This window comes from Diadema antillarum, unplaced genomic scaffold (genome assembly GCF_040938485.1).
Source record: "Diadema antillarum isolate AM-2024a unplaced genomic scaffold, OU_Dant_1.0 scf00000138, whole genome shotgun sequence".
Taxonomy (NCBI): domain Eukaryota; kingdom Metazoa; phylum Echinodermata; class Echinoidea; order Diadematoida; family Diadematidae; genus Diadema; species Diadema antillarum.
Genome location: NW_027271027.1, coordinates 288,340 through 312,700, shown reverse-complemented (window position 1 = coordinate 312,700; position 24,361 = coordinate 288,340). Strand labels below are relative to the sequence as shown.

Below are 24,361 nucleotides of genomic sequence, written 5' to 3'. Positions count from 1 at the left end.
CGTTGAAAAGTTATGCATTTTTGAGGTTTCCGTTTAGTCACTGCTGGATGAGAGGACTACTACAGCTTGTAATGTCACATGTGTACAATGATATAAAGAAAATAAAAAAGTCAACATATTTTCACTTTTCTTGCATAATAAAAGAACACTTGACCCACCTCTTTCAGAAGGCTTGGGGAATAATATTACCCCTAATATACATCAGTGACAAGTCAAGACAATGTGCCCGTTAAAAAAAATAAAATTTTGTGAAAGTCTCTCTATATCTTCCTTATAATCTGCATTCACTCAATTCACATGTCTATGAAGGTGAACTTGTCCTTTAATACTCGTCAATTGTCACCCATTGTAGATTCCTAGTCATCTCCTTTTTCCAGTAGTGATAGTCAGCAACATGTGATAATATTAAAGGGCAATACCACTCGGTATTCATGTTGCTTCAATAAGAAGAGGAAAAAAAATGAACAGGAACAAATTCATTAGAACCCAAAAAGATGATAAACCCAGGAGTTGTGAAGACTTGTGCACAAGCATTTGGATACTTGGAAGACCATGATATCATTCCTTCAAATATGAGGCATGCAACTATCAGATGTCCCTTTTACTGGGAGACATTTGAATCTCATCAGTTATTGAACTTTTGCTAGTAATCATCTAATTTGAATAAAACTTACACTCTGATGTTTCAATTGTTTATTGTAATCAAAATCAACAGAATTACCAATGTGGATTGAATTTGCAATTGAATATACCGTATGTCCCCCCCCCCAAAAAAAAAAAACAAAACAAAACAACAAAACAAAACAAAACAAAACACACAACGGGACCTTCCGCAATGATAGCTTTAAAAATAGTGAATCACTCCAAATAAAATTTCAGGACATGAAACTATAACTTATTACCCACATCTTGCAGAAAACCCCATCCGATTTGCTTCAGTGGTCAAAGAGATATGAGGAATTTTTGTAGAGCATGTCAGGAATCCCTTCCCTCCAAGTTCTGTCCATTGTGTTCCAACAACAGCAAAGTGCGACACTTTGAAGAATCAGACCCATGACATGCCTTACAATGATCCACATTTCTCTGTGACCACTTAACCAAATTGAATGAGGTTTTCTGCAAAATATAGCTAAGATGTTATACTTTAAGACACTGAAGTAGCATTTAGAGAGTTTGATCATATTGGAAGTTATCAATGCGAAAATCTGAACGTAATTTTTTTTGGGGACACACTGTATATCAGCTTGATGTTTTATAGTAGTAATGTAGTAATAATGTATAATTGTCTCTATACATGTACAAAGTAATTTTTCTCTGTCATTCCTGTCATAGCATTCATCATTGATGATTGACATACAGCTTTGGCTCTGAGTGCAATGCTATACTGTCATCATCAACATCTTGTCTCATACACTGCCACGGTAAGTTATTTCATCATCTTTTCATATGTTCTCAGTGGTAAGTGTGTACTTCTGCTCTTGGTTTTGATTAAAAGACTTAGTAAAACTGGGGGGGGGGTCATTAGACTATGCAAAGATACATTATGTCTTGACTGAGGGTCTAGGTCAAAGGTAGAGACTAAATCACTGTACAGCTAATGATTGTACCTTTAAAGTTTTGGTTCAAAAAGTTATCATAAATGCTAAAGATCCTTGTTAGAGGAGAAATTAAAGTGTGAGAATACACTCCATGTCCATCCATTTCTTGACTTTTCTTCAGTTTCTATTCTACTCAAGTAAATCTGCTGGTAACTGCTGGTAACTATACAGAGCCATTTTTCACAAGGTGAGAATTCCTGGAGGGTTAGCTTTATACCACTTTTTGACATTGATTAGGGACATCCTTCTCTGAACTAGTATATGTGTCATTTTGACACTGATGATCTCTTTTAATGATCTACCCAAACTAAAAGCTCATCTCATGACTTTTTGCCAGTGGTTTGTGATGTAAGGTCACATTTGATTGTTATTGTTGTTATTCTTATTAGCATTTCAGAGACATGGAATATCTTGTCCTGAGTTTATTAGTAATTAGAACTTTAAATGTTTGCTGTTATCAACAGCTCATGAATCATGTGCAGTTATAGACTGTAATTGCTTAGAAATAATAGGGTGCTAGTCCACTATTAGCCGAAACTGTCCTTCATGATTTGTTCATATGTTCTGAAAAGTGTTATCCTTGCTTTTATTGTTCTATCTCAAATTCTACAAAAAGACAAAATCCAGTGAATTCAGCAGATGTTAGTTTCTATTTTATTTTTTTGATACTTAAAACAATTTACAGAGACCTTTTTTTCAAGACATTGCATTTTACTCTCTCTCCTTCCTTTACTTTTATGTGAGCTAAAAAACATGACATTCTGATATGAACTGACAACTGTATGATGACTCTCATAATCATTGGAGCACAGGTCACAGGTTGCAGCCTTATCAAAATTTTATCGTTTCATATCAGAATCATGTCTGATACAGACACATTTCGTTTGACAAGGAATGTACCTCAGACCCCCCAAAGGCATGGATGGGAGTGGAGCCTGCTTTTAAAGATAGATTGGGACTGGTTCATTATGTCATGGCAAAAGGTGGGTTAATTACCGCAGCAGAGACAAGCTGAAACGTGCCGGAGTGGATGCGACCGAACCGATGACACTGAGTCATAAGAAGATGCAAAACAAACAGAAGAAGAGTGGAGGAAGGGGAGGGAAGAGGGGGGGGGGAACGTCAAGGTTGGGTTTCTTTTCCTCTGCTTTTCATGTACAGCTAGGCATGTTGCCGAGGAAGAACATGCATAATGAAGGAATATCTGTCTCGACATACATCATACTTGGTCATTGCCTCATCTTCTCCCATGCAGTTGCCCTGTAATTGCGCATTAAGGGCTTTTCTAGGAGCTTGGAGGGGACTTAGCCGCTCCTGTGCCATGGGTCAATTAAGCTCTCTTCTTTAACATCATCTTAAACATTATTTGGCATTAATTGCTGAAGCTCTGACCTTCACCTACTGTATCCTTCACCTTTAAAGTTACTCATTGCCAGAAATAGAAACAACTGAGAGATATCTTGATACTTGTGATGTCCTTGATGTTGGAATACAATGATTCAAATATGGGGGATGCTGCATTCCAAATGGGTTAAGCACCATTTGTTCCTTTTCCTGTTGCATAGTTCAGAACCAAGTAATCCCTGATATCTTGCTAGGATGAATGCTATCAGCTACTGTTTTGTGTTGATTGGTTGTATATGATGAAAGTGATACCATTAGTTTCAGAATCATGAATATTTCTCATTGTGATGATTTGTACTGAGTAATCAATCTTAGCCTGCCTTTCCTAATTTTTCTTCTGGGGCAGTTAATCACACTCTCCAGAAAACACAATGTGAAGGCACTTAATTGTTGTGGGATGATAACTTTTGTGAAGGAAGTCAATGCATTTTGCTTCACAACATTACTGAAATATCTTTCCTGGCCATTTAGTGGTACAAAATGTCCTGGCTTGTAAGAAACTGGTTTTTGCTACTTTTATGTGTGTGTGTGTGTGTGTGTGTGTGTTTTGAGAAGACAAGCATTGTAGTCCCAATCCACTGTACATGAATTAGACATTTACAATCTTCCCTTCGTGCCTCAGCTGTGTACAATAAACCAGTTGGGGAAATCAGTGTGATCATTACTCACACACGGACAGAGAAATATTCCGCTAATAGTCACACACAGTGCGCTTTACTGCATGCGCTTCTCTTTGCCCTTTGTTCTTACAGGTGACAGTTGTGTGATGTGCATGCTGTTGTGATGTTCACTTTGAATGATGGGATATAAAATCACAAGATAATTTGGTCTTGCGTTCTCAGAGTCACCGCGGGGCGAATTATTGGGATAATTCAGAAATACGCGCAAGATTTATTGGAATTTTCATCGCAATGCTGATTGCGATAATATGTGGAATTCCTGTATCCACATGGGCAAAAATCTTGAGAATTCGATCTTGAGATTTGTATTTGGCTAATTTGTGTATGTGTAAATCCCACTGTTGGTTATCTCTTTGAACTGGCACTTTTGTTGCACAGTCAGTAAAGTTCATCAAGTCAGTGTAGCATGGAGTAATGTTGAATAGCAGATAGGAATAGTGGTGAGAGTATCAACCATCTACAACTTATGTATGCTGAGAAATGGCAAAGCATGATCACATATAATATAGAGGCAATACAGAACTCAATCTGGGACTGTTAGTGCAATGACAAAGCATGTTATGCAACAAAGAAGTTGTGAGCTTCATGGATCCTTTTGAAATATCGCAATACCGGCTGCCTTTTTGAATTTTGCAAATCATGTGCGTGCAATAACGGCAGTTTTATTGTGATCAGTCGTCTCAGCTTTCTCAAATGGGACAGTTTATTTTCAAAGCAATCTATTGCCCCAAGCAATCAAGGCACACAGAATTATTGGCCACTCAGCTAGCCAAGTGGAGAAATATAGTCGTGATTAAAATCCTGCCTGGCACAGACAATCACTATTGACACTAAAAGCTGTAAGATTCCAGTGAGGAGGAGAAATCTGTGCTCTCTGAACTCATTTCTCTGAGTTCTTATAAAGCAGAGAGTATCTGTTTTGTATTGATATGATACATCAAAAAATAAACCAATGTGTGGAGCCCTCCAGGGTAGATTAATCACCAAACAATTCATGAAGGAGAACTCTTCTACCCCATTTTTCTTTTCTCCCCCAAAGCAATTGTCTGAATCCAGCTGAGTGTAGAGCTACCATAGCCAATCACTGCATCCCGTGATCCTCAGCAGTTTGTGGTCGGACCTTGGAGGCTGTCTGCAGACGTAATGAAAATAGTGCAACCTGTCGCAACAGTTAATGCCCAGTAATAGCCTCTCCAGCAACTTCAGCCACAGTGCAGCCCTCCTTATGTCAATGCAGTGATTGTCTGTGATGAAGGAGAAAGGGGGGGGGGGGGTCATGGAATAAGGGAGGGGGTGGAGCAGGGTGGGGTAAAGAATAGGAGGTATAGTTTTGATTGTGAATTGTTTGATGTCGACTTTGTAAGCGGAGGGAGGAGGTGGATGAATATATACAGGGCTGAGCACAGTGGAATAGATAAAATGAGGGGAGATACAAAAGCAAAAAAAAAAAGGAAAAAAGAAATAGTACTTTACAGTGACTGAGGGTAGCTATTTATGTTATTTTCTTCTCTAGTTGAAAATGTATGTGACATGAACTATCCAAAGTTTGCAAAAAAGTAATTGCAATTTACAGTCAACAAATTGTTGGTATGTGCACTTTTGAAGTCAAACCCTTATGGCATATCATGGCCTTTAGTTATTTTCCGGGCAATTTATTATAATGAAATAGAAACACTCTTTGTTTGGAATATGTGTACTACTTTCTTGTAGGAATTGCTGTTTAACCAGTTGATATAAGCTGCACAGCATGAATGTTCTGAATATTACCCCGTCTGCTTCTCCTTCCTCCCCATCCCCCTTTTTCCTCTCCTCTCATCCCCCACCATGTTGCTTCCATCTTGACTCTCTTGCATCCATGACAACCTATGAGATGCCCCGGAGGAGCGCCGTGTGGTTAGGCCCATTAGGCCGGCCAACATGCGTGGCTCCGAATTCATCTCAAAGTATTTACTGCTAATCAACCAATCAGCTGAACGCGGCTCGCAGGCACTGCTCCGCGTGCCACTATTGGCACGTTGCCTGCTTTGTTTTAGAGACTCCCCAAATAATTTCATCAGATTCTGGAGTCATCATTGTCCCCCTCCCACTCCTCCCTGTACTCCTCCTCCATTGTGCCAAACTCGCACCCCCATGCTTCGCTCCAAAATGAGATGTCGGATAGATGGTCGGCCGCCGGACCCATTCAGACATACTGACATATAATGGAATGGAGAGAGATCCAACCAGACAAACCCTTTGTAAGCCACAAGAAGAGTACAAATCCCTTGCCAATATTTTGTTCCCCAATATAACAAAGCATTCATGAGCCAAGGAATAGATGTAAGAAATGACCATAATGTAAATAATGTATATTAATATATCTATATTATCAAGGCTCAATATTCTTTGTTGGTGCCTACAATGAAATTAAGTAGCTTGATTGGGCCACCAAAATATATTTTTACTTAAAGAGTGGTGGCCTGACATTTTTTTTTACTTGTGGCCCCAGGCTACCGGGCCACATGTAATGTTGAGTCTTATGTATGTATGCCAAGTATTACTATGATATATATGTGTATGATTATGAATACTACAATGTTGCCGCTCACAGTGTCCTGCAAAAAGCACATTATACAATATCGGTTGCCTTATGACCAATGTTTTAAACAGACTTTTGTGATTCTACAGTTTTTTTTTTCCTTTTAAACAAATATAGATGGGTTCTAAGCCCTTTAATCAGGTCAAATTTTTGTTGAAGCCAGTTGTTGTTTTTTCTTTGTCCTTGTAGCTCAAACCAATACTGCAGCTCAGAAGAGCTCCTTTGTAATTGCAATCAAAATATTTCATTCCTCTGATTCATTCCTCTCATTCATATCTAATTCTCTGAGAAGTTCTTTGAAAATGTATATGCCCCTACATACGTACATGATGTCGTTGCCATGACAGCACTAAGCAGGTGTCTATGCAAATTACATGGTGAAAAATAAAACAATGAAACATGTGATGGACATATGAGGATGATAACAAAGTACAAGAAGTGGATTATAATACCAAAAAAAAGCTTCTAAATTTCTCAGATTCAATAAGAATGTGTGATAAATTGTGCATTGATTTCTTCTTTTTCCTACTTTAGTTCCTTCGATTTAAAAATAACATTTCGGGCCTGAGTAATTGCTTTAGTTCGTATCGGTTTGCATGAAAGAGATTCCCGAGTGAATTTAAGGGGATTGATAATTCAATGTGCAAAGCTGACGTAAACAACAGAAATGCCCAGACAAGTACCATAATTGTCCTTATTCAAAGGGATTTAAACACTAATTAGTCGGTATTTTGGGTAAAATTCTATAAGATGTTATTAGGAGTTGTCTTTGCCTTTGTAGCATCTATTCAGGGTGGCATTACTGAAGCCTAGATCTAATCCAGTCAGGTTAGTTGTAAGACTGCTTTTCATGGCGAAGACTTCCCTTAATTTTGTCAATCCTGTCTGTGTGATTGTGACTGAGCTAGGATTCAGTTGAATTCATGCAATGAACGTAAAATACATCGTATTCATGGTTGATTTAACGGTTCAGCTAAATTTTTGTGGCTGCTATACACAGGTAGATATTCACCACAGGATACAAAATGAGTGGCCGCTGGCTGCATTAGGCAGGTGACCGCTATAGAAAGGGTCTATAACACAGCAATTTCGTGTGGGGGATTTTGCAGTGGCTGCTATAAGCAGGTGGTCGCTATAGACAGGTGGCCGCTAAGACAGGTTTGACTGTTTGTTAATGCATAATGTCCAGCTTGCATATACAAGAAAAAAAAATACAAACATACAGTGTAGAACATAGCGGTCAATGTGTCACTTTCAATCTTCTTCTGTCGTATGATGCAATATAATGGGGTGGGTGAGTGGTTATAGACTCCAAAGTTGATATGTAAGCAGCAGATCCAGTTCAGTAAAAGAATGCTATAGAGAAATACGATGGAACCTACTTAAAAGCAAGCTTTTATGTCTAATTCATGTCTAATTCATTTGCAATGCTTGTCCATTATGATGGTAAATGCTTGCAGGATTTTTTTCTTTTTTTTTGTGTGTGTGGATACTTTTCAGATCTAATTAATTCATGCCTGAAGAAAGAGATGAAATATGAAGAAGGTAAATTGAATATATTGTCACAAAGCAGCATGGCTTGAAGCTCTGGTATGAGATTACATCATGACATCTACCTATTGTGACTATCAGTGATATTGCACGGCCAGTTTAATGTACTGGCAGCAACCTTCCTTGGGCCACTATCCAATGTCAATGTGAATTCTATCCTTCCTTGGGTGTGTTGCATCTATGATGCTTGTACTGAATCCTTGCTCAGTCTGCCTCAGAGGCAGTCTCTGAGAATTGTAATCCTTTGGATATATCCTTTATGATTATTTCAAATGATATAAAAGCTCTATGTACTTAAGTTACAGTTTATCAGTTTTTGGAGTCACATATGTATAAACAACAGCAACAAGAATGACATGTGTGTATAGGCATTCTATAACTTTAATAAGAATAAAAAAGAACAAATTATGGAATTTTATGTAAGGCTAAGTTCTAGTGAATATTTTTGCAGGATGGTTGTTGTAGCGATATGTGAGTTAATTCTTTGTTCTATTCATTCATCAAAGAAAGCTCTTATTTGGACCTTTTTCAATTCATCTTCACTCTACTTTGTGATTCAAAACTTTAACTTTAACTTTACACACACACACACACACACACACACACACAAAATACCTGATGAAGCAAGAATTATCAGATGTTTGGAGGAAAATAGAGCAAATGGGAAATCATCAGTTGAACATTTGCAATTCTCAAGATCAGTTTGCTTTAATGCTTTATTGCAGAACAGCTTGACTGTTTAGGCATGTGGACAGACAAGCACATACTGAGTAATTAGAGCTTTGTGCCTTTAATTCTCAGTTGTCATATCATGAAAGTATGGTAAGAGCCAGAAGGGCATAAATCCACTTTTGAGAAGCATTGAAATATTTATATCACCTTGTATAGTTCTATTTAGGTGATACGCTATCAGCGTATCACCTATTGTGATTGCCAAAATTTCTCTTTTTTTTTATTCTTCTTTCTTTCTGCCACATTTTGTGTCGTCAATATCTCAACAATGACATTACGGAATAACATGACATTTTCAGTCAACATGTCTCATAACAATATCTAGCCACAATAAGGTTTTCATGACAGTAACATATCTATGACGTCATCTAGGCGCCATTTTGTGATTTTCGGACCTTGTCACATGATCGATCATAACTTCATAACTAGATATCATTTCTGTATCATTTTCGGTGGACACAAAGTTCAGGTCACGCTCTATCTTACATTTTAACGCTAGTTACCCAGGTCATCATTACGCGCGCGTTTGCGCGCGTCAAAATTTTAAAAGGCTCAAAACGACTTCCCAATGGGAAATCTCGAAGTTTCAGACAATTTTAAGCGTTTCAAACATTTTCTCGCGTGCGCGTCCGTCCGCGCAATTTCGCGCGCAGAGGGCGTAACTAACATGAAAATGCAATTTTTTTGACTGATTTGGATTTCTGATACTTTGAGTAACAATATCCATTGATTTCCGATCGATTTTGACCTATAACAAAGGAATGCACTGGCGTCAAAGTTGAAATTCCGCGTGCGCGTCTTTCTGCAAATATAGTGAAAAAACATGTTTTTGTTTATGTCGCCATAGCTCTTTAAATCGTCCATTGACCCTATATTTCTATTGCATATTACAAAAGCATATGAATTGGAAATAACGTTTCAAGTACCAATATTGCCAGGAAAACTCATGACGTCATCATATCATCATCTGAAATCAAAAAAGTGGAATTAATTTTTTTGAGGTACTCTTTCTGACATTCATTTACTCGTATCTCTGTTGTTTAAGCTTAATATCACCCCAAATTCAGATATGTTTTACTTTGAACATTTGCCTTTCAAGTCCATGTCATGGTTCTGAAATTTGATGACGTCATCATACTTTAAATTGTGATTAAAGGTAAAGACGCAAAATCGGACAAGTTTACGTGTTATGTCTATGGGAGGTGATTTTTTTAAAAACCATACATTGACTTGACAACGTTTAAGCACCTTTATCTCAGATGATTTTGCTTCATTTCCTCTGAAAATTAAGTATGTTGTAGCTGTGACAATAAGCTGCAGTAATCATGCATTTTATTCTTTGAAATCTCCTCATCAGGTTGACAATTTTGCAATTTAAAACTGAAAATGAGAATGGAATGCGGACGAAACGATTCCTGATTCATCTTTCACGTACATAAGTTTACGTTCCTCTAATTTTCTCGTCGAGACGTATGGCCGAGTGGTTAGAGGTGTCGTCACAGAAACGTGAGGTTGCACACGTACGGGTTCGAACCTCACAAGAGCACGAAAGAAAATAATAATTTTTTTTTTACTTTTTTTCTTCAATGGAGTACTACACCTTTGTCCATGTAGAAGTCACGTTCGCATGTAAACACACCTATACGCACACACTCACACAGTATCCCTTTGTTTATCGTTGGAGACTGCATTGCTTCGACTGCTGCAAAATATTGCAGGCTGGGCTTTTCAAGCTGATCATGGTATATTGTAACAAAATGAAATTTGTTCATATCAATTCAGTAACACAATGTAGTCGTGGTTACTTTGTGCTGATTTTATACATGTAAGAAGCTATACATTGTAAAAAAAGGTATTTGAATTGTTCCTTTAAGTCAGTCTTCTGTATTGATGATTATTTGTCAATTAGTGGTTTTTGTGGAGTTTCAGATAATGATAAAAAGTATGTATGATAAGTGCAGCGATACTTTCTACAGTTAGTTCAAAGTTGTGTTACAGAGGTTTGATACATACATTTAGCATTGTGTTTGTGTGTCCACGTGTGTATACAGGTTGGCCATATGGCACATTCTAGACAATAAATCTTAATTAATTAGCAAACGCGATCAGCTATGGAACTGAATATGGTACTAATGTATGATGTTCATGATTCTCAACTGTGACGAGTTTAAAGAGATAGCTTAACTGTGTGCAAAAATAAAGCAATAATAAGGAAATTTTAAGGGAATTTGATAACCATGCCTATAATAATTTCATACAGGTACTAATAGCTGCCTCATATTCGTGTGATTGATCGTCATGTCAATAGCAAACTGACAACGTACGATTAATATATTATACATTAAACAACTGTCTTTCAAATCCATATCGATGTTTTCTAGTTTGATGACGTCATCATACTTTAAATTGTGATAAAAGTAAAGACACAAAATCGGACAAGTTTACGTGTTATGTCTATGGGAGGTGATTTTTTTTTAAAACCATGCATTGACTTGACAACGTTTAAGCACCTCTATCTCAGCTGATTTTGCTTCATTTCCTCTGAAACTTTAGTATGTTGTAGCTGAGACAATAAGCTGCAGTAATCATGCATTTTATTCTTTGAAATCTCCTCATCAGATTGACAATTTTGCAGTTTAAAACTGAAAATGAAAATGGAATGTGGACAAAACGATTCCTCGTGTATCTTTCACATACATAAGTTTACGTTCCCCATATTTTCTCGTCGAGACGTATGGCCGAGTGGCTAAAGGCGACGTCTCAGAGACGTAAGGTTACGGGTTGGAACCCCACAAGATCACGAAACAAAATACTTAGCTATTTTACTTTTTTTTCTTCAATTTTGTATTACATATTCGTCCATGTAGAAATCACGTACGTATATAAACGCACCTATACACACACACAGACACACACACACACGCCATATCCCTCTTTTTTGTGTGTTGGAGACCACATTGCTTCGACTGCAGCACAATTTTGCAGGTTGACTTTGTCAAACCGATCATAGTATGTAATGACGACGACTGAGGTGTTGTACTTTGAACAATTGTCTTTCAAGACGATGTCATTGTTTTGTAATTTGATGACGTCATTACACTGAAAATTGTGATTAAAGGCAAGGTATCAAAACCAGCCGATTATAGGTTTTATGTCTGCGGGACGTATTTTTCCCAAGTTGCCAGAAATGGCATAGCGACCTCAGTCGTTACAAGGCCGCTTTTCCGTCTACCAATGCAATAGATGTTCACACGGCCACGTTGGTTGAGTGGGCATTGACTTTCCCCCTGTTATATCTATACATTGTTTTTTTTTTTTGTCTTACCATTTCCGTGGATGACCCGTGGCCGAGTGGTTACAGAAACGGTTTCGCATGTACGCTCAATATAACTTCAAGGTGCCTATATCACATTCTTTTCTTTGTCGATCACAGATGACTGTCATCTGATGACCACAAGCGTATCACCTAACTCGTCCTCAATGTGACGAGTTTTCATGTCTCGTTCACTATTATGATTATTGTGATGCATGTTTCAATTTAAAGTGGCATTTTTTCTTTTTCGTTCTTTTCTGTTCTTTTTTTGTGTGTGTCTAAGATTGTATATAAATCAGCACAAAAGGTGATGGAAGTTTTGAATGTGTGTTTTTTCCTCTTATTTTCCTTAAAAAACAAACAAACCAAAAAGTCCCAGTGAGTATTATGAGTGAAAATGGAAGTGATGTGAGTACACTAGTCTTTCAGTAATATTGCATAAATCATATCCAACGACTTTACAGTTGCTCATCATGATGTGTAAAAAAAAAAATCACACTTATTAATATGCACCACTCTAGATCTCAAATAATGGTGATAAATTTATCATTCCGTATGAAGCAGGTGAAAGTGAAGACTCCCTGTAAAAAGATTTGAACAGTTCCATAGTTCATTGACAGAATTCAGTCAAACCTCAGTGAGCACATTAGGGAGTGATAGTGTAAGAGAATCTGCTGAAATTCAAACTTAGGATACAATCGATGAAAACTTTCCTCAACCAAGAGTCAATTACCTCCCAAAATGCATATACCTAAATTTCAATTTTTTTCTTCAATTCATTCATGCAGATTTAGGTCTGTCATTTACCCCAAGCATGTCATGTGTGCTTCAGTCTTGACATGCACAAATAAGTTCCTTTACAAGGCTAAGAAACTCTGATGATATTGCATGGGGCCCTCAAATATTGTACTCTAAGTTCATAAATTTGTCTGTTGAAACTTGGAGGAATGAAGCTCTAGTTTTTTTCAAGATATATATATATATTTATATATATATATATATATATATATATATATATATATATATATATATATATATATATATATATATATATATATATATAAATATCTCAGCCATGCACAAACCTGGCTTCTTGCCTCCCAGCGAGGTAGCACTCAGAAGCTAATTTGTTCCCTGCCGAAATTCGGGTGGTTGGATTGACATTTAGTGGCACTCATTTGTTCTTGATTTATAGTGTTTTTGGCTGCTGATGATGATTGTAAATTGCCCCATTTAAGGCCATATATCTGTTGGCATGGCTTTGAATCCAGACTTTGTTCATCATTGTGAGAGTTATTTGTCATCTTTTTTTTTCACTTCTAAACTGATGGGGGGGGGGGGGGGGGAAGGGAGTTCATTATCCTCGCAGCTGATATGACTGTGTATGTGTTCAGTACATAATTGCTCTGTGATCAATATGTTTTAGTCTTTGGAGTCTTATAAAACATTCAAGAATAACCATCAAGTCAAACATATGAACACTTAAGAAATATCAAAGGGATATGATGGCATGCTTGATGAAGCATGAACAATTTCAGTGTGATCAATAGGTCTTGTCTCAATGTGGCTATTAACACTTAATGTCAAACCCCCAGAATTCAAACTTCAAGGAGGTCTGAAGAATGTGCACAACATACCACAGGTAATCTTACACCAGACTTACACCAGACAATATCTTACTCCAGAGTTACACTGGACAATATTTGCAGTATCCTTTGGTAGCTAACAATATGTATGCATTAATGCTAGGTTCTATGTACTTAGTAGTTCTGCCATGCGTATGTGATGAGTGGGGTGAAATTCTTTGCTTTATAGCAAAGTACATGTACTACCTAGTTTGAATGGTTTAATCTGCCGATTTGGTCAGATGTGGTGCCAGCACAGAATATTTGCAAATGTTTTTTTTTTCGTTTCTTTGGTTTTGAAGAAAAAAAAGAGCCCCGCACACCAGAAAATAGATTAACCTCTGCTTTTGGGCAAATGAATGTCAGGATTCAAATTCCAGATTCATAATTCCAGTAACTGATGATTTCATCATCTTTTGTTATGAAAATAATACAGTACTGAGGAGAAGAAACAATAGTGATAGTGCTATAAGAATATGTTTCTATGTAAAGATTAGCACTCTTGCCATTATGAGCTCTAGCTCATGATGTTTCAAATATGAATGGAATTAAATAAAGATTTTTTTTTTCATTTGGTATAGGAAGGATAAAACTGACCAATCAGCATACATTTACATGGCATCTTAACCAATCTGTTTTTTTTTTTTTGAGATGTTAGTCAGACCGTACCATGTGTAATAGCAGAATTATAGACATACAAGATTTAATAGAAGTGTCCCATCTTATGAAACAAGCAGGTTAGAGGTCAATAATGAATGATGAATGAGAAACTATACGAAAGCTTAAAATATCAAGATGCGGGAAAATCCCTCAGATTGATCTGTAATACCGCCAACTACCCCCACCCCCCACCCGCCAATTAAAAACTGAACTGACATTTTGGTTGCAAGAGGAAATTTAACTACAGCAGCACTCTATGAATGCCGTAAAGGTATAAATTCAAATTTAAAATTTTTTTTTTTTTACATGAAAGAACCTCGAAAGTGTTGTCTACATAGCTTGTGAGAGAATTGTTATTCAAAAGCGTAGTTTTGCCAAGATATTAGCAGATAATATGTAGAGAATTAAAAACAAATACATGCAGTGCATTAGTCATTATTTGTCTGTGCACATTTCTTCCCCGCCCCCTTATGTAAGGCCCCCGAATGAGCACAGAGCTTGAAATGGGATAGATGGTGACATTTATGGGTAAAAAACCTGTGACTCATTCAGACTCATGCGCAGTGATCATGAATTTCAAGTCGGCGATGATCTGTCTTGGTCAGAGGGACTTAGTGGTGGAAAATTATCGTGGCCTTGGCAATGTACTACAAACAAGCAGGATAGATAGGAATTTATCCCCCCCCCCAAAAAAAAAAAAAGAGAGAAAAGAAAAATATGCTACATTACATAATCCCAACAAATTTAGGGGATGTTGGGTTGTCTGATTTAATTTCAAGTTTGACCAAGCAGGCATAGTTGTGTGTGGATAGATACACGTTTTCAACAAAGTTTTTTTTTCTTTTTCAATGAATGCATCCTGATACGTAAGCACTATTGAGTACATAAGTGCTGCAGAAAATAGGTGAAACCCTAACTTAATCCATGTGAATATTCACCGCGAGACTAATAAATATGCCAGCTTGTTAATTGCATTTTAAAACAACAAATACACTATCAATTCTGTGCACATAGAAGTTCATATTTCACTGTGTAAAATGAAGTACCATATCTAACATCAAAGCTCTGCAATGGAAAGTCAAGACAGTGTGATATTTTCAGACACTCTTGAGATGTGCATGCGCAATATCAATTTGTTGAACCCTGTAATTGCTTCGACAGAACCCCATGCTTGAAATTCATGATTCTCCGTGTACAAGACACCTCAACTCACACATTTTTGGAAAGCTTTTTTCTTGTCTGTTTAATGTATATCCAGATCAATTGTTAATGTCACATCAATCTTTTTTACTTGGTGTTGATCTCTCTCTCTCTAAAACAAAAAGTGATATCATATTTGAATACAGCATCATTAATGATACAAACACCTTCATAGTAAACACTGTTTGGGAAAATAAGGTGGCAACACTGGTTTGGACACTTCTTTGTAGTGCATTTATGGCATTTATTGTAAGGTTTGTAATCTGTAGGCTATGATGATTAGAAAAAAGTGGCATATGTCTGCCAGCTTTACGTTGAGTATATGGGATAGCTGAAGTCTATGCATCATCTGTGATACAGGATGCCGAGTGCTTGTCATCGCAGGCTTGTCACTTTCTCCTGGGACTTTCGGCGACGTTGTTCGTTTAAATGTAAAATATTCAGGACACATTAAAGCAAATGATGAGAGGCCAAGATGACACCATGCCATCGTGTGCATGCATATATTGTGCAGTCTCATAGATGGTAGGGCCAGTTCCCTGGGTATCTGTAAATACAGAAATTTGCATGCATCCCAGTGTATGACATGTGCATTCCAATCATTTTTTAACTTACAAGCAGTTTTATTTGGCATTGCTTTCATGAATGTGGCTGGGAAGATTAAAAAAAAAGGACGAGGAGGAAAAAAAATTGTCTGGGGGCATTTATTTCACATTGCATCCATGGCACAAATTGTATGTGTGGTATCATTCCAAACCTTCGTTCATCCGTCATAAAAGGCCACATATTTTACCTCTCGTGAATCCACTGCCACCATCCGGGGGAGGGAGTGTTTGTGGGCCGCAGCAAACCAGCGCAGCAGACGAAGAAGAAACATTTCAAGTGATAGAAGTCTGTCTTAAATGGGAATCAATAGGAGCTGTAAACAGAGAAAAGGGGTCATCTATGATGCAAGTTGCCATGGCATATAGGATGGCCTCCCCTGTCTGCAAAAGTGGATCTAGCCCAGCCTCCCTTTCCATGGGATATTCTGTGCCGATTCGCTTTCTACGTGTAGTCTTCAAGACGAAACTCCCTTGTTTAGTTTTTAATCAGTGATGCTGAGATAAGGCAGTGCCTTTTTGTTTTATGAAAGGTGTATTTTCATTGTTGTTTTGTTTTAGTATTTGCTTGTGTGTTGTTGCTTATTTGTTTATCAGTTTGTTTGTTTATTTCTTCTTCTTTTTTTTGGGGGGGGGGGGGGTGGAGTTATGTACTATCTGTGCATGATGTACATGACTGATTATACTCAGCATCAAGGCTGGCAGTATGGATCGAGATTGAAGACTGGCCAGGCATGACAAAGTGTTTCAGCTGTAGAATGGTTAGTGAAATTTGGGATGCATGAGTCCAACTTTGAGAGAAAGAGCTTTGTCTTGTTTTCAGCATGTAGTATATTATATCATATTTCATCTTTTGATATTATTGTTCAAAGTCGTTAGAGTTTGTAAAGCAGGCATGATATATTTCAAATTCTCAAAAGATAACTATGTTATTCTCCTTAAGGATGATCTTGAGTAAGCTTCTTTTAGAATTGATATTCTGTTCTAATATCATTCTTAAGAAACAAATCTTATTACTGTTTTAAGCATACTTTTGATGGTTTGCTTTTCTTTATGGAACGGCTTATTCTTTTTCTAAGGGGGGGGGGGTGGAATCTGCCCCCTCAATATTTTGTACAATAATTCTGCAACGCAAGAAGACCTCATCGCATGGCTTCTTGTTTTTTTTCTCGCACAACTTTTGAAACCAAATTTGTAACATCCATGTGTACTGTTATGAAGCCACGCCCATTTTTGTGATGGCGTGTCACCCCAAAACGTGCACAATTTTGTGATTTTGTGTACATTGCCTATGGAAAACAGTGCTCTGTCCTGAAACTCATAAAAACCTCACTATTTTCTACTATTCATCACTGTGATTGACTGATTTTATGCTAATTATGGTAGATAAGTGGTCCATGACATTTTCCACTGAAAAAACAAAGGAAAAACAAAAGTCAGAAAACAAAGAAATACATAAGAAATTCCAAAACGATAAAATACATTGGATTTTAAATGACTTTTGGAAGTTTTTAGCTCACCTGAGCCAAAGGCTCAAGTGAGCTATTGCGATCGCCCTTCGTCCGGCGTCCGTCGTGCGTCGTGCGTCGTGCGTCGTGCGTCGTGCGTCGTCCGTCGTCCGTCGTCCGTCGTCCGTCGTCCGTCGTCCGTCGTGCGTCGTGCGTAAACTTTTTACATTTTCATCTTCTTCTTGAAAACCCCAAGACCGATTTTCATCAAACTTGGCAGGTAGCATCCCTAGGGGGTTAGGAACTCAATTCGTTAAAATGGGCACCATGCCCCACCCAGGGGGCCCCCAGGGGGGCCCAAACCCCCCAAAATTAAGGAATCTGTAAAAATCTTCTTCTCTAGAACCAGAAGTGATAGAGCTAAGTTAATACTATGAGTTAGTACATTGATGACTGTAGTTTCAAGTTTGTTCATGGCAGAATCAGGGGTGCCCCCCTTGGGACCCAGGGGAGGGGGGTGGGGAAGGGTTCTAATAGGGCCTAAATTGTACATTTTCATCTTCTTCTTGAGAACCCCATGACCCATTTTCACCAAACTTGGCAGGTAGCATCCCTAGGGGGTTAGGAACTCAATTTGTTAAAATGGGCACCATGCCCCACCCAGGGGGCCCCCAGGGGGCCCAAACCCCCCAAAATTAAGGAATCCGCAAAAATCTTCTTCTCTAGAACCAGAAGTGATAGAGCTAAGTTAATACTATGAGTTAGTACATTGATGACTGTAGTTTCAAGTTTGTTCATGGCAATATCAGGGGTGCCCCCTTTGGGACCCAGGGGAGGGGGTGAGGAGGGGTCCTAATGGGGCCTAAATTGTACATTTTTATCTTCTTCTTGAAAACCCCATGACCCATTTTCACCAAACTTGGCAGGTAGCATCCCTAGGGGGTTAGGATCTCAATTTGTTAAAATGGGCACCATGCCCCACCCAGGGGGCCCCCAGGGGTCCCAAACCCCCCAAATGAAGGAATCTTTATAAATCTTCTCTAGAATCAGAAGTTATAGAGCTGAGATAATATTATGAGTGAGTACATTAATGACTGTAGTTTCAAGTTTGTTCATAGGAGATCCAGGGGTGCCCCTCTTGGGTAGGGGGGGGGGGGGTGGTTGGAAGGGTCCAAATGGGGGCCTGAATTGTACATTTTCATCTTCTTCCTGAAAACCTCATGATGGATTTTTGTCAAACTTGGCAGGTAGCATCCCTAGGGGGTCAGGATCTCAATTTATCAAAATGGGCACCATGCCCCACCCAGAGGGCCCCAGGGGGCCTCAATCCCCCCAAATTAAGGAATCTTAAAAAAATTGGGCCCTTATTGTACATTTTCATCTTCTACTTGAGAATGCCTGGTCAAATTTTGGTAGAGCTGTGATTTAGATTAGTGACTGCGTGAAAGGTGAACTTGCGATACTCAGGTGAGCGCTAGACCCGCGGGTCTCTTGTTAAAATGTACAATCATTGAATGTGTTAAAACAGATATACAAATAAAAAAAAATTGACTCTCATTGCTTTTAATTTGTGTTTAACAGGCTAAGATAAGATGTTGGGCTTAATTTGCATAATTTATTGGTTAAAATTAGAAATTGATAATTTCCAAAAAGTTTTGTAGATTATGACATGGGTGTCATGTGTGCCAAATTATGCTACTATTGCGCCACTGATGGCAAAGATCTCAGGCCAAAAACATGACTTACTGTATGAGCTGAAATTTTTCGCAGTGGTTTAGTTTTTTTGGGGGAAATTACATAAATCGCCTTTTAATAACAATGCGGCAATATAAAAACATGCAAAAATATGATTAAAAAGAAACATCAGGCAATGCCAGCACTGGATTGCATGCAATTAGGAACTGTACTGTAGGTTGAGCATGCTGTGTGGGCCATGACAGCAACGTTGTGATATCGTGGGGCAACAACATGCTAGTACAGTACTTCAAATGCACAACACACTACTTGAATACCAAGGACTCGCCAAGTAAAAACATTCAGTACGACTATTGTTGCTTGTTACTTATTCTTGTTTATATCCTGAAAGATGGATAAGATTACTAGAGACACTCGCAACTGCAAATTTAAAAACACACGAAGATGTCTGATAGGTAGCAATTCACAAAATCATCCGTAGCAATAATTACAACTCATACAGTACAATCATCTGAACTGAGGTCAGACAATAGTTTACTAAAGCTACCAATTGTCATGTTATTTTTAATGACATTTAGCACATTTTTACTCCATCACTAATGTGAAATATATTCATTGAATATAAATGATCTATTCCTGAAATTTGATTCAGCATACTTAATGCATGCAATTTTGCCATTTTCAAGCACTCATTGATTTTAACCTTCAAAATATGTCTCTCCCCCCCCCCCCCCATCAATGTTTGTTAGCATCTGTCTTGATATGCAGGGGTTGTCAATCTTGGCTTACTATGTATTCTCAGTGAATGAAATAGAATCTCTTCAATCAACCCATAGAAACTCATCCTTAAAATAGATGCATGCCAGCGGTTGATAAGAGATTCCATCTGCAAATGAAATTTCAAAGAAATTCAGAAGACTGGTGAATGCTATGCAGAGCTCGTAATTCATTTCTTTCTGTATCATAGACCGCAAGTATGGTTTGTTTTTTTTCTCCTTTAAATCTTCCAATCATTTTGTCAATAAAACTCAAACATCACACTTATCATCTTTTCTGCATGCATTTTGTGTATGTATGTATATGTGTGTGTGTGAATCCCAGTGGTTTTAGCTAAAGTTAAGGTAATGATTGTATCAATATTACCAGACAATTTCTGAAAAGCTAATTGTCGAATTGAGCTCAATTGTACATGTTTCGCCGAGAGTTTAAATAAAGAATTGAATAAAATGAAAAAGAAAAATGAGGGGAAAATCCATATGAGAAAAGGTAAAAGAAAGAGAGTATCACCATGTGGTAAACCAAACATTGATCATCATTCGTTCTTGATATAACTTCACTGTAGATGGATATCTTCTAGGAATTTTATAAAGGGTGACTGTTTCTGCTGTGCACAACGAACATACATAGCACTTCGGCACATCATGTAATCTACTTTATAACTAATACAGAATAATTGTGTGCAAGCTTTGATATTTAAGAGTACATGTCAGTTCAAAGAAAAAGCAAATGAAATAATTCTTTAGGCTTGAAACGATCAATGTCACAGGAGTTGATGCATTTATTCATCCTTGCAAATACATCGTCACGATACAGGCATTAGTCTTCTGACTATGCTAAGATGGTTGATAGTCTTTGTGAAATCAGTGTGGGATCTGTAGTAACTGTATTCAGACCTCCGTCACTTTTGTCCTGTTATGTTTACAGGAAATGAGAGAATGTGGAACGTAAAAACTAAAAGAAATGTGGTTCTTCATGCAGTTGAACATGATTGGTATTCAATTTATACTTGGATTTCAAAATCTACTAGCAGTGTAACAAAGAACAAAACAAAACAACCATGATATGCATTTCACAAGTATTCTGTGCTTTGTATGATAAACCATATGCCATACATACTAGGTTTGCACAGATATACAGAAGTCGGAGATTGCCATTTTCTTATCACTGTGTTTGAAGGTTTGTGTACCCTTTATAAATCAATATTCAGCAGAAGATGAAATCAAATAGCAGGGCATGGTTGAGACAAATCGTTGGGTCTGATATTGCTGAGACTAGATCCCTTTTTTCAGCCTCTTCATCCCATGTGAGGCTACATTAAGGCTTGCCGTCATCATCTCAATCTAGTCACCCGCTGTGCAGACACTCTATGCCCCGGAATGAAATTCTCATTTTGCTGTGCGCCCAGCAAGCATACGTGTGTGCAGTGCATGCAGTCTGGATGGAGGGCCCACCACACATAACCACTCTCTCATCCTCTTCTATCTCTTACTCTCTTGCTGCCTCTAAGCATTTGTATGTGTGTGTGTGTGTGTGTGTGTGTGAGCCAGTGTGTCAGTCCATCTTGTTAAGTCCACACCACCACTCAGTGCGCCCACTGCATTGTCGCATCGCATCCAGTGGGGAGGTGTCCTCGTGCGTAAGCAGATAGGCCGAGTGCTGGCTTGAGTATCACTCTCTCCCCCACTCTCTCCCTGTCTCTCTCTCCTCTCTCATGCATAGATGCATGCATTTGCCTCGCACTCTCTTACACAGAGATGCACACACACAATTCCTAGTGTGCTCTCTCATTGCACACACTATACACACAGATACACCCAGGCATAACGTACCGGCATAGCACAGTGCATCTTTTTTCTGCACCCACTCGCCCACCGAGACATTATGCACTGCGTGGCGTTTGTGCGCTTGATGATGGTGTGCAGAGGCGAAATGCAGTAGAGAGGTAGATAGACGCTAATCAGTAATCCCACGAACTTGCCTTGTCGGCCCTTTTTTCAACACAACATTAACTGGACAAAACTGGGCAAAAATCTGAGGAAATAATACCAGCGGAGAAGAGTGCCTGATTTTTGCCAGCTGTTCGGTGTTCAGTCCCAGAAACATTGATCACTAAGGTGTGTTACACTGTGTGTTTGACAAGCAGACATCGAAGAGGACTGGATTCCGTATCTTGGCCATTTTGCTTGGAGTCGGCCAGTGGATGGATAGCATGGACAACCGCCTGCGCTTGTCCAAGTACCAGGAGCATCAGATTGAGCAGATACAGAAGCTTGGTGAGTTGTGACATCAATTGGGGTCCCCTCCATGGGCTTGCACAATCCAGTGTGGACTAGAGTGCAACAGCCAGCAGTTTGAAGCAAGAGACCCCTGTATGAAATGTGGGAAGGGTTTGATGTCATATTGCCTAACAGTTAGAGAGTTATAACATCTCATCCCGTAGTCAACTGCAAGAGGAGTTTTTTCCCCCTGTTCCTTTCATAATATAAGCATTCAGACCATGCAGAATGCACCTTACGTCAATAATACATGACACCTATTACCACAGAATTAGGTATTTGTTTGCATGTGTCATTATACCACATGCATGCACAACTGATAAAACCATATTGGACGAGATAAGCCATAACGGTGACTATATTATGGTAAATCTGGATCGTGGATAAGCGAGATGGAGATTATTTGATGATTGGGGTCTGTAACTCTGGGGTCTGTAACTCTGGGCTATATGGCTCTTTATGCATGAGAGACCCATTTGCACACCTTTAGGATATCCATCAAAGTCTGATCTAAAGTTGGCATTTGGTAACAAAATATGATTTATCAAATATGGCTCAGAAGTAGAAAGCAAACAGGACTGGGTTATTTCCCTGAAATTTTGACTATTACCTTGTGTTAGGCCCTACCTCTGACATAATCCATTCTTCTGTCGGTAATGTGACATGCTTGAATTAAGGCACATGCAAAGACACGTCCAGACACTTTCGTATTACTCCCATTCTAAGTAATCATACATGGGTGAAGTTCTACTCCATCTGGTTACAATGATTATCGGCAATGTCTCAGAATGAATCTGACACATGCACTCCATTCTTCAGACAGAATTACTTTCCAGTGGGTTTGACTCAAGAATACACAAGTTTCTTTACCACTTCAGCTTCAGTTTGCTTTATTACATTTGTATTATATGACAAATTAACAATAAAGTTTTCATACAAAATGGATAAGAGTACTTGAGGGAATAAATATAATGTATCATATTTTAAGATATAAGTGGAGGAAACCATCATCAATAAGCAGTTAGCTTGACTGGGATAATGGCCACAGTGTGATATGGTCTATTCATGCAAAATTTAAATGACTTGAAACCATTGTAGAACATATTTCATAAAACAACATGCATTTTGTTCAGTTTGTTATTAAGTGATATATTCAATTCAGGGCCTACTAAATTCATACATTGTACATGTAGATGTTACTACTTGTGATTCTCCTTCTGCCATGCAGTTCAATCAAAGACAGCTTTCCTCCATTTTCAATTTGGTTAGATAGGTAGATAGATAGATAGATAGATAGATAGTAAGATATATAGATAAATAGGTATAGATGGAAGATAGCTAGGTAGATAGATAGATAGAGAGATAAAAAGGTATAGATAGAAGATAGCTGGGTAAATAGATAGATAGATAGATAGATAGATAGATAGATAGATGGATAGATAGATAGAAATGTATAGATAGAAGATAGCTGGGTAGATAGATACTGTAGATAGAAAGGTATAGGCCTAGATAGAAGATAGCTGGGTAGATAGATAGATAGAGAGAGAGTGAGAGATAGATAGATAATAACATTGAACTTGAGAAGGGGGAGGGGAGAGGGAACAATTGTAACCATTGCTGTGAATCAACACAATATGGGAACATTTTGATTAGGATGTTAATATGCCTTACTGGCTCAGGTACTATGGCTTCCCTCGCTGCTGCTAAGTAGTGACAGTTATTTTCATGGTTGTGTGCAGGGTCATCATGCTGTAAGGAAAGTCACTTTACATCCTTTGTGTCTCACTGTTGTATAGCTTCTGTCGTGTTGACAGCAGTTCAAGGATTGCATGGTATGCTTTGGGAGCTTGGAGCGTAGCAATTTTTCATGGCTGCTTTCATCGGGATCAAAACAATCTTACATCATTAACCCTTTGCATGTTATTCTCACGCTTTAAACATGATCTTATTTTGTAATGTGCTGGCAGAGGGATTTGAAATGGCTCAAATTTTCTGAATTTACAATTCTGTATGCAATGATTACATGCAATGTGAAAGATGGGAGAATTTTATGAAACTCTGTTCCAGCTGTTTTTGTGGTGATTTTATTTTAAGAAAAAAAAATCAGCTTCATGCATGTGGTTTTTCAATGAGTGGTAGATCTTGACTAATGCACAACGACTTCCACAAATGTACGTTCATTCTTGCTGACAGCTACTCAGGCAATAGTGAACATGAAC

At 38.2% G+C, this 24,361-nt stretch overlaps 1 protein-coding gene across 4 annotated transcripts in view; it reads left to right on the top strand.

The window, feature by feature from the left end:
- Positions 1–24,361, top strand: part of LOC139721107 (uncharacterized) — a 196,555-nt gene that overhangs the window by 44,730 nt on the left and 127,464 nt on the right. For 3 of the 4 annotated variants that reach the window (XM_071632436.1, XM_071632437.1, XM_071632435.1), the window contains exon 1: positions 21,686–22,139. In XM_071632436.1, coding sequence (XP_071488537.1) covers positions 22,067–22,139 — 73 coding nt within the window. In that variant the 5' untranslated portion in view covers positions 21,686–22,066. Of the gene's footprint in view, positions 1–1,332; positions 1,422–21,685; positions 22,140–24,361 lie in introns of those variants that run through there. The other variant, XM_071632438.1, reaches the window with a different exon arrangement.